The sequence below is a fragment of the Manis pentadactyla genome, chromosome 11, assembly GCF_030020395.1.
Source record: "Manis pentadactyla isolate mManPen7 chromosome 11, mManPen7.hap1, whole genome shotgun sequence".
NCBI classification, from domain to species: Eukaryota; Metazoa; Chordata; class Mammalia; order Pholidota; family Manidae; genus Manis; species Manis pentadactyla.
In genome coordinates, this window is record NC_080029.1 from 58,529,912 (window position 1) to 58,540,183 (window position 10,272).

The 10,272-nt window shown below is 39.7% G+C and overlaps 1 protein-coding gene across 1 annotated transcript in view; it reads left to right on the forward strand.

Moving 5' to 3' along the window:
• Positions 1-10,272, forward strand: part of LOC130679658 (uncharacterized) — a 202,457-nt gene that overhangs the window by 188,813 nt on the left and 3,372 nt on the right. Inside the window, exons 2-4 of the mRNA XM_057489037.1 lie at positions 8,139-8,269; positions 9,462-9,621; positions 10,030-10,080. Coding sequence (XP_057345020.1) covers positions 8,139-8,269; positions 9,462-9,621; positions 10,030-10,080 — 342 coding nt within the window. The remainder of the gene's footprint in view (positions 1-8,138; positions 8,270-9,461; positions 9,622-10,029; positions 10,081-10,272) is intronic.

The following is a 10,272-nucleotide window of genomic DNA, read 5'->3' on the forward strand; positions in this document are numbered from 1 at the left end:
GCTCCTTAGGCTTAGATACTATGAATGAAAGTAACAGAGTAATCTTACTTTTGTTTGGGTGATGTTATAAATGCTAGTTTGGTTTTAAGGCAAAGTCCATTTTAATATTCAACAAATTACAACCAAGTAGTCAATTTTAAGAAGCAGTAAAGTTTATATCATCATAAATGGGAGTATAACATAGTAGTTATTCTAGCTCCATCACTAAGACTGTGTGTCCTTTGATAGGTTGCTTAGCTACTTGGTGTCCTGTGCCTCAGTTTTCCCATCCTTAAACAGGTATGATAATAGAATCTATCTCAGTAGAGTTATGAGGATTAAATAAGTTAATATATTTTTTAAAATTTTTATTCACATAGAAACAATATCTGCATTTTTTTTGAGAGGGCATCTCTCATAATTATTGATCAAATGGTTGTTAACAAGAATAAAATTCTGTATAGGGGACTCAATGCACAATCATTAATCAACCCCAAGCCTAATTCTCAAGAGTCTCCAATCTTCTGAAGCATAATGAACAAGTTCTTACATGGTGAACAAGTTCTTACATAGTGAATAAGTTCTTACATGGTGAACAGTGCAAGGGCAGTCATATCACAGAAACTTTTGGTTTTGATCACGCATCATGAACTATAAACAATCAAGTCAGATATGATTATTCATTTGATTTTTATACTTGATTTATATGTGAATCCCACATTTCTCCCTTATTATTATTATTTTTTAAATAAAATGCTGAAGTGATAGGTAGATGCAAGATAAAGTAGAAAACATAATTTAATGCTATAAGAGGGCAAATGTAGATGATCAGGTCTGTGCCTATAGACTAAGTATTAATCCAAGCTAGACAAGGGCAACAAAACATCCATGGATGCAGAAGATTGCTCTCAAAACAAGGGGGGTGAGGTTCGAAGCCTCACCTCTGTTGATCCCCAATTTCTCACCTGATGGCCCCCCTGCGACTGTGCCTATCTTAGGTTGTTCCTCCCTTGAGGAATCTTACCCATCTCTGGCTAACCAGCTGTCTTCCGGGGCCATACAGGGAAATGTAAAGTTGGTAAGTGAGAGAGAATCAAAATTCTTTGAAAAGGTTAGCTTTTTATTTCTTTGCAGATTTATGCCCTGTGGCTTCTATGCCCAGCATTTGTCTTGAGGTATCTACCACTTGGAAGAATTATGATACTTGGTAATTTTCGATATGAGGCACAAATTCTACTAAAGGGTTGTAATTAGGAAGGAAGAAGAAAAGCTATAGAAGTAGCAGACGAAAGAAAACATGGGAAGATTGATTATTTCTTTGACATAACTTCATGTAGAGTAACATAAGCATGTATAGGTTTTAACAAACTACTAATTAAATAGTGTACACACATGAACAGAATAGGAATACAGATACATAACAAAAGCAGACCTACAATTATCAGCCATATCCAGTGAAACCAAGAAAACCAGTTAGGTACCCTAGGCATTTGTGAAAACTTATCAATAATATGATGGATATTATCTAACTGAATTTGAATAGTTTGAGAAAAATCAGACAAATTAAAACAACACATTCCTGGGAACTGTTCACATCCCATATGTTCTTTTAACAGTAGATAGTCTACAGTTGCACGATTTTGGAGCACTGCAACTTGCACTTCTCCTAATTCTTGGTTGAGTCCCGACAATATAGATCCAGTCAAATTTGTTGTTTTACTGTATGCACAGGCCAGCTTAGATATCTCCTTCTTCATTCCAATGGCAAGTCCAGGAACCGGCAGGATGAATGCAGTTACAACTGTAGCAGCGCCTGGATCTTTGTTGAAGTTTCTTGATGGTCATTTTCTGGAATGATTCTTCCAGAGGATGTTGATGTTGGAAGTTCTTCTTCATATCGTATTTTAATTCGTTTTCTGGGTAGCCAAATTAGGCTTTGATCCTCTGTATAAACACAAACAGACCCTTTGCCCACACTTTGATATGACCTTTATACCATTGTGAAGAACCTATTGGAGACCACCACACAGGAACTGCTTTATATTTTTTAAGAGAAAGAAATATTATCAGAAAAATGTACTTCCATAGCTGATCATCTGACACCCTTTAAAAGATCATAATTCAGGATATGTAAAGCATGCATTAATCATTGATTTGCAGTTAATTTTATCCTATCAGGGAGTAATCCCCCTTTTTTCTTTTTTGTTATCATTAATCTACAATTACATGAAGAATATTATGTTTACTAGACTCTCCCCTACACAAAGTCCCCCCCACAAACCCCATTACAGTCACTGTCCATCAGCATAGCAAAATGTTGTAGAATCCTACTTGTCTTCTCTGTGTTACACAGCCCTCCCCTTCCCCCTCCACATTATACATGCTAATCATAATACCCCCTTCCTTCTTCCCCACCCTTATCCCTCCCCACCCTCCCATTCTCCCCAGACTCTTTAACTTTGCTAACTGTTAGTCCATTCTTGGGTTCTGTGAATCTGCTGCTGTTTGTTCCTTCAGTTTTTCCTTTGTTCTTATACTCCACAGATGAGTGAAATCATTTGGTATTTGTCTTTCTCCACTTGGCTTTTTTCACTGAGCATAATACCCTCTAGCTCCATCCATGTTGTTGCAAATGGTAGGATTTGCTTTCTTCTTATGGCTGAATAATATTCCATTGTGTATATATACCACATCTTCTTTATCCATTCATCTACTGATGGACACTTAGGTTGCTTCCATTTCTTGGCTATTGTAACTAGTGGTGCGATAAATGTAGGGGTGCATTTGTTTTTTCCAAACTGGAGTGCTGCATTCTTAGGGTAAATTCCTAGAAGTGGAATTCCCACGTCAAGTGATAAGTCTATTTTGAGCATTTTGAGGAACCTCCATACTGCTTTCCACAATGGTTGAACTAACTTACATTCTCCACAGCAGTATAGGAGGGTTCCCCTTTCTCCACAACCTTGCCAACATTTGTTGTTGTTTGTCTTCTGGATGGTAGCCATCCTTACTGGTATGAGGTGATAATTCATTGTGGTTTTAATTTGCATTTCTCTGATAACTAGTGATGTGGAGCATCTTTTCATGTGTCTGTTGGCCATCTGATTATCATTTTTGGAGAACTGTCTGTTCAGTACCTCTGCCCATTTTTTAATTGGGTTATTTGTTTTTTGTTTGTTGAGGCATGTGAGCTCTTTATATATTCTGGACGTCAAGCCTTTATCGGATGTGTCATTTTCAAATATATTCTCCCATACTGTAGGGTTCCTTTTTGTTCTATTGATGGTGTCTTTTGCTGTACAGAAGCTTTTCAGCTTAATATAGTCCCACTTGTTCATTTTTGCTGTTGTTTTCCTTGCCTGGGGAGATATGTTCAAGAAGAGGTCACTCATGTTTATGTCCATGAGGTTTTTGCCTGTTTTCTTCCAAGAGTTTAATGGTTTCATGACTTACAGTCAGGTCTTTGATCCATTTTGAGTTTACTTTTGTATATGGGGTTAGACAATGGTCCAGTTTCATTCTCCTACATGTAGCTGTCCAGTTTTGCCAGCACCATCTGTTGAAGAGACTGTCATTTCCCCATTGATTGTCCATGGCTCCTTTATCAAATATTAATTGACCATATATGTTTGGGTTAATGTCTGCAGTCTCTAATCTGTTCCACTGGTCTGTGGCTCTGTTCCTGTGCCAGTACCAAATTATCTTGATTACTATGGCTTTGTAGTAGAGCTTGAAGTTGGGGAGCAAGATCCCCCCAACTTTATTCTCCCTTCTAAGGATTACTTTGGCTATTCGGGGTCTTTGGTGTTTCCATATGAATTTTTGAATATTTGTCCTAGTTTGTTGAAGAATGTTGTTGGTAATTTGATAGAGGTTGCATCAAATCTGTATATTGCTTTGGGAAGGATGGCCATTTTGATGATATTAATTCTCCCTAGCCAAGAGCATGGGATGAGTTTCCATTTGTTAATGTCTTCTTTAATTTCTCTTAAGAGTATCTTATAGTTTTCAGGGTATTGGTCTTTCACTTCCTTTGTAAGGTTTATTCCTAAGTATTTTATTCTTTTTGATGCAATTGTGAATGTAATTGTTTTCCTGATTTCTCTTTCTATTAGTTCTTTGTTAGTGTATAGGAAAGCCACAGATTTCTGTCTGTTAATTTTGTATCCTGCAACTTTGCTCTATTCCAGTATCAGTTCTAGTAGTTTTGGAGTGGAGTCTTTAGGTTTTTTTATGTAAAATATCATGTCATCTGCAAATAGTGACAGTTTAACTTCTTCTTTACCAATCTGGATTCCTTGTATTTCTTTGTTTTGTGTGATTGCTGTGGCTAGGACCTCTTGTACTATGATAAATAACAATGGGGAGAGTGGGCATCCCTGTGTAGTTCCCGATCTCAGAGGAAAAGCTTTCAGCTTGTCGCTCTTCAGTATGATGTTATCTGTGTGTTTATCATATATGGCCTTTATTATGTTGAGGTACTTACCCTCTATACTCATTTCGCTGAAGGTTTTTATCATGAATGGATGTTGAATTTTGTTGAAAGCTTTTTCAGCATCTATGGAGATTATCATGTGGTTTTTGTCCTTCTTTTTGTTTATGTGGTGGATGATGTTGATGGATTTTCGAATGTTGTACCATCCTTGCATCCCTGGGATGAATCCCACTTTGTCATGGTATATGATCCTTTTGATATATTTTTGAATTCGGTTTGCTAATATTTTATTAAGTATTTTTGCATCTACATTCATCAGGGACATTGGTCTGTAATTTTCTTTTTTGGTGGGGTGTTTGCCTGGTTTTGGTATTAGGGTGATGTTGGCTTCATAGAATGAGTTTGGGAGTATTCCCTCCTCTTCTATTTTCTGGAAAAATTTAATGAGAATGGGTATTATGTCTTCTCTGTATGTCTGATTAAGTTCCGAGGTAAATCTGTCTGGTCTGGGGGTTTTGTTCTTGGGTAGTTGTTTGATTACCAGTTCAATTTCTTTTCTCCTTATTGGTTTGTTTAGATTTTGGGTTTCTTCCTTGGTCAGTCTTGGAAGGTTGTATTTATCTAGGAAGTTGTCCATTTCTTCTAGGTTTTCCATCTTGTTAGCATATAGGTTTTCATAGTAGTCTTTAATAATTCTTTGTATTTCTGTGGAGTCTGTCGTGATTTTTCCATTCTCGTTTCTGATTCTGTTGATGTGTGTTTATTTTCTTTTTCTCTTAATAAGTTTGTCTAGAGGCTTATCTATTTTGTTTATTTACTCGAAGAACCACCTCTTGGTTTCATTGATTTTTTTCTATTGCTTTATTCTTCTCAATTTTGTTTATTTCTTCTCTGATCTTTATTATGTCCCTCCTTCTGCTGTCCTTATGCCTCATTTGTTCCTCTTTTTCCAGTTTCGGTAATTGGGATGTTAGACTATTCATTTGGGATTGTTCTTCCTTCTTTAAGTATGGCTGGATTGCTATATACTTTCCTCTTAAGACTGCTTTTGCTGCGTCCCACAGAAGTTGGGGCTTTGTGTTGTTTTTGTCATTTTTTCCATATATTCTTTGATCTCTATTTTAATTTGTTTTTTGATCCATTGATTATTTAGGAGCATGTTGTTAAGGCTCCATGTGTTTGTGAGCTTTTTTTGTTTTCTTTGTACAATTTATTTCTAGTTTTGTACCTTTGTGGTCTGCAAAGTTGGTTGGTAGAATTTCAATCTTTTGGAATTTACTGAGGCTCTTTTTGTGACCTAGTATATGGTCAATTCTGGAGAATGTTCCATGTGCACTTGAGGAGAATGTGTATCCTGTTGCTTTTGGATGTAGTGTTCTATAGATGTCTATTATAATATGTTAAAATTTTTAAATTTATTATTCAAATATATAATCTCTCCTCTAATTAAATATACTATAAAATAATTTAAAACAAATATTTGAGTATATTTCTGTTTATTATTATCTATGGGATCTTGATGTAGGGCAGGCACCTGGGGCAAGCATCATAGTTAACTTTTCCTGCCTTCAACTTAAAATGCTGTTATATAAACAGTATAGTAAGAACAGGAAGGATTCCATCTTAAAGCTAGAATTCCATTTTGCAGAATTACCTGGATGACCGATAATAGAAGAAATTTAATGTTTCTCACCAGATATAAGCATTTTGAGACTACTTTACAATTCTATACCCCCTGGCCCTTTGAGAAATGTTTAAAAGGCAGAAACCCCAGCCTTTTGCACACCTTCTCTCTGAGGACACCCTCACTTTTTCTCTCTTTAAGTGCATACCTTTAAATAAAGCTTTCTCACTCTAACTTAGTGTATTTTTTCTGTTTGCTATTTCATTCTTTCTCCAAGTCTTCATTTTACCCCCTGATAAGCAGGGACAGGCTGCTGAGAGCTCAGACAGAACTGCAGCAGCTTGAGCATGCTCTGGCAAGTTCTCAGAACATCATCTCACTCCATATAATGATCCATGGCTCCCCCAAATCCTGGGGTTGTAGATGCTAGTCCCCACACTGTGCAGATCCAAGTGGACACGGGACACCAAGTGACCTTGGCTTTAAGAGATGGCAAGGCAATCTACCCTATGCCAAGCAAATGTTTAGCAAACTTTCCCTTTGCACCTCTGCATTTTTCTGTTCTTAGCTGCCTTCAAGGCCGCTAGCATTCATTTCTACTCTTGTTCTAATGAACTCCTTCCTTACCTGCACTCTCCCAACCTGCTCAATAATTCTTTCTTGTTCAGCATCAAGAACCCTCCCCCATTCATGCTGAGGTTTCACCTGGTGCACAGGAAGAGACTTTCCAGACACAGCTGCCTGGCAACAATCTGAATTAATTTTTTCTAAAATTTTTATTATTAAAGTGATTTATACGAAAAATAAAATGCAGAGCAATTACAGACAAAGGTAAAATCATCCATAACTTCCAGAGATAATCACTACACAATATTTTTGTGTTATTTTGTAATTTTTATCTGCATATTTTATTATTTATTTCAGATCATATATATAATTTTGTGTCCTGCTTTTTCTTATTTAATGCTGTATCAAGGATATTCTATGATGTTTTGAATGTTTCACTAAACAACATTTTAATGAAAGCATGTATTTCATAATAAGAATGCACCATGATTTATTTGATTATTTCTGTTTAGGGACATATGAAGTTTTAATCTATTACAGATAATAAAAGCTTTGTACCTACATCTTAGTTCTGGTGTGAAATTATTCCAATAGTATATGAGTCAAATACAGATTCAAAGGTACTTATACTGAGATAGGTCCACTTTTATTTTCTATCCAGTCTACAAATGTGGTGGAAATCCTAAGATTTCCTAAGACAATGATCAAATTTGAGAAGGAAGCTGATTACATGACAAAGTAGTTCCTTAGATGTGCTTGGTTCTTGGATACACTTTAGTCCAAAGTTAAACTTTTCTCTATTTCTATCTCTTTGTAGTAATTTGGGAATAGAAAATGCTATGTATCATATCAAAAAGAAGGATTTGTCATAACCATGATATAGGGCATTTTGTAACTTACTTTTATAAGCTAAATGGGGTTGTAGAATTTGAAAATGGATTCTAAAGAAATTAATGGTTATATTTACAATACCTTTCTTATATACACAGGAATCAAAATACCAGACTTTACTATCAAAATAAATTCCCTATTTTACAGCAATAAAAGATGTGGAGAAACTGTCAAGTGAAAGGGCAAGCTCCTGGACTCTACCTCAGCCAATCAGGAAGGGGGAAATGAAAGGGCAAGCTCCTGGACTCTACCTCAGCCAATCAGGACCGGGTTCTACTTCAGCTCCTGGACTCTACCTCAGCTAATCAGGAAAGGGTTCTACTTCAGCCAATTGGAACCTGGATTCTATTTCAGCCAATTGGGACCCGGATCCTATTTCAGCCAATTGGAGCTTGGTCTCTCTCTCTCCTCCAGTCAGCAAAAAGTGCACCCCCCCAGACCCTGCCAATTGACCAAAGCCATGACCTATCACCCCACCAACTACCCCCAGGCCCAGCCAATCAGCCAGGGCCATGACCATCACCCCACCAACGGCCCTAGAAACCCATAAAACCTTTGTTATTTGGAAACTCGCTCTCTCTGGCACCTGGCCACTGCGTTGGTGTGGGTATGAGATTGAGCTCAAGTTTGCTTGAATAAAAGCTCTTTGCTTTTGCATCCATGTTGGCTCCCTGGTGGTCTCCTGGGATTCGCGACTTCGGGCACATTTGGGGGCTCGTCCGGGATCCTGGAGACCCCCAGGACTCCCGACCCAGGGGGCCTAGTGCCGGCTGGTGAGTGCACTCAGTTATCTGTCTGTCTTTGTCTACCTGTGTCTCAATCTGTCTTTGTCTATCAGTGTCTCACTGTTTTTGTTCGTGAACAAGCCTGTGTAAGCCTGTAGGAGCTCCAATCTATATCTGGGTCGGCATTGACTTAGGCGGACGTGCTAGCGGGTCGCCGACCAGGGGTCTTGGAAGACGTCCCTTGCCCCCCGAGGGGAGGATGAGGTCCTCACCTATGAGGAAAGTCGGCTGCCGCTGCATTACAACAGACCCTCAACTTACGTTCAGTTTTGCCTCCGCGGCCATGGCAGATTCTTCTCTGTAGGTGCCTGTTTGCTGGCTATTGTGTTTATCTTAGTCTTGTTGTTGACGGAAGAAATGGGACAGATGCAGACGACTCCTTTATCTCTTATGACAGACCATTTTTCAGATGTTAGGGAGAGCTCACAATTTGAGCACGGACATCAGGAAGGGAAAATTTCATGTTTTCTGCACCTCTGACTGGCCGTCCTTCAACGTTGGATGGTCGCCAGTGGGAACTTTTAATCTAACCACTCTTTTACAGGTGAAAGGTGTTATCTTCAGGAAAGGAGCCCAGGGCCATCCAGGCCAAATTCCCTACATCTTAGTCTGGCAGGACCTAATTGAAAACCCTCCCTCATGGCTTAAACCTTTTCTTCCATCCAGGGCAGACTCCACACTCAAAGTCTTGGCCCTACAAGGTCCGGTCCCAAAGTCTCGGAGAGACTCAGGACCTAAAGAAACCAAACCATTCTTTTACCCAGTTCTGCAGGACACCAGCTCAGAGGAGTTGATCTTTCCACCACCCTATCAGCCCCTCCCAACCACCCCGTCAGTGGAGCCAGCAGAACCAGATGGAGGGGAACCAGTTCCAGAAGAACCGGTTCCTGTTCCTGAAAGAGGAGCACCTGCGCATGGACCTGCAGTGGGGATGTGGGGCCGGGTCCATCGGGCAGCCCTCAGTTAAGGACCTGCTGACTCAACTGTCCTTCCCCTGCATGCAGCAGGGCCCCCTGATGAAACAGGAGAACAGCCAATGCACTATTGGCCATTCTCCACTAGCGACCTCTATAACTGGAGAACTCAGTATGCTAAGTTCTCAGAAAACCCCAAAGATGTTATTAACCTCTTAGACACTGTTCTTTTTACCCATCAGCCCACTTGGGATGATTGTCAACAGCTCTTACAGGTTCTTTTTACCACTGAGGAGAGAGAGAGGATCCAGGTGGAAGCCCGGAAGTCAGTTCTGGGCGACAATAGACAGCCCACCCAGAACCCAGAGCTCATCAATGCTGCTTTTCCCCTCTCTCGTGCAAACTGGAACTACAATTCAGCAGAAGGTAAGGAGAGACTCCGGGTCTATCACCAGACTCTGTTGGCAGGTCTTAGGGCAGCTGCATGCAAGCCCACTAATTTGGCTAAGGTATATAATGTACAACAAGGCAGGGACAAAAGCCCAGTGACATTTCTAGAGAGAATCATGGAAGCCTTTAGACAGTACACCCCCATGGACCCTGAAGCTCCAGAGAACAGGGCCGCTATAGTTATGGCTTTCATTAACCAAGCCGCTCCAGACATAAAGAGAAAATTACAGAGAGTGGAGAGATTAGGAGAAAAGAACTTGCAGGACCTGGTAGTGGTGGCAGAAGGAGTTTTTAATAATTGAGAGAGCCCGGAAGAAATACAGATGAGAATAAACGACCACCAAACTCAAAACTTGGCTAAAATACTGCTGGCTATGACTGCAGATAATCCTCAGGAGTGACAGAGACACCTTAAGAAACTGGCCACTGGACAAGGTAAGGAAGACCTCACCCAAGGGAACCGCCCCAAGTTAAATAAGAACCAGTGTGCCTATTGCAAAGAGGAAGGCCATTGGGTCAAAGACTGTCCTAACAAAAGACCCTAAAAGGCCCCCATTACTATTCTGGGCACCGAAGGCATTGATGACTAGGGGCAACGGGGTTCAGCACCCCTCCCCGAGCCCAGGG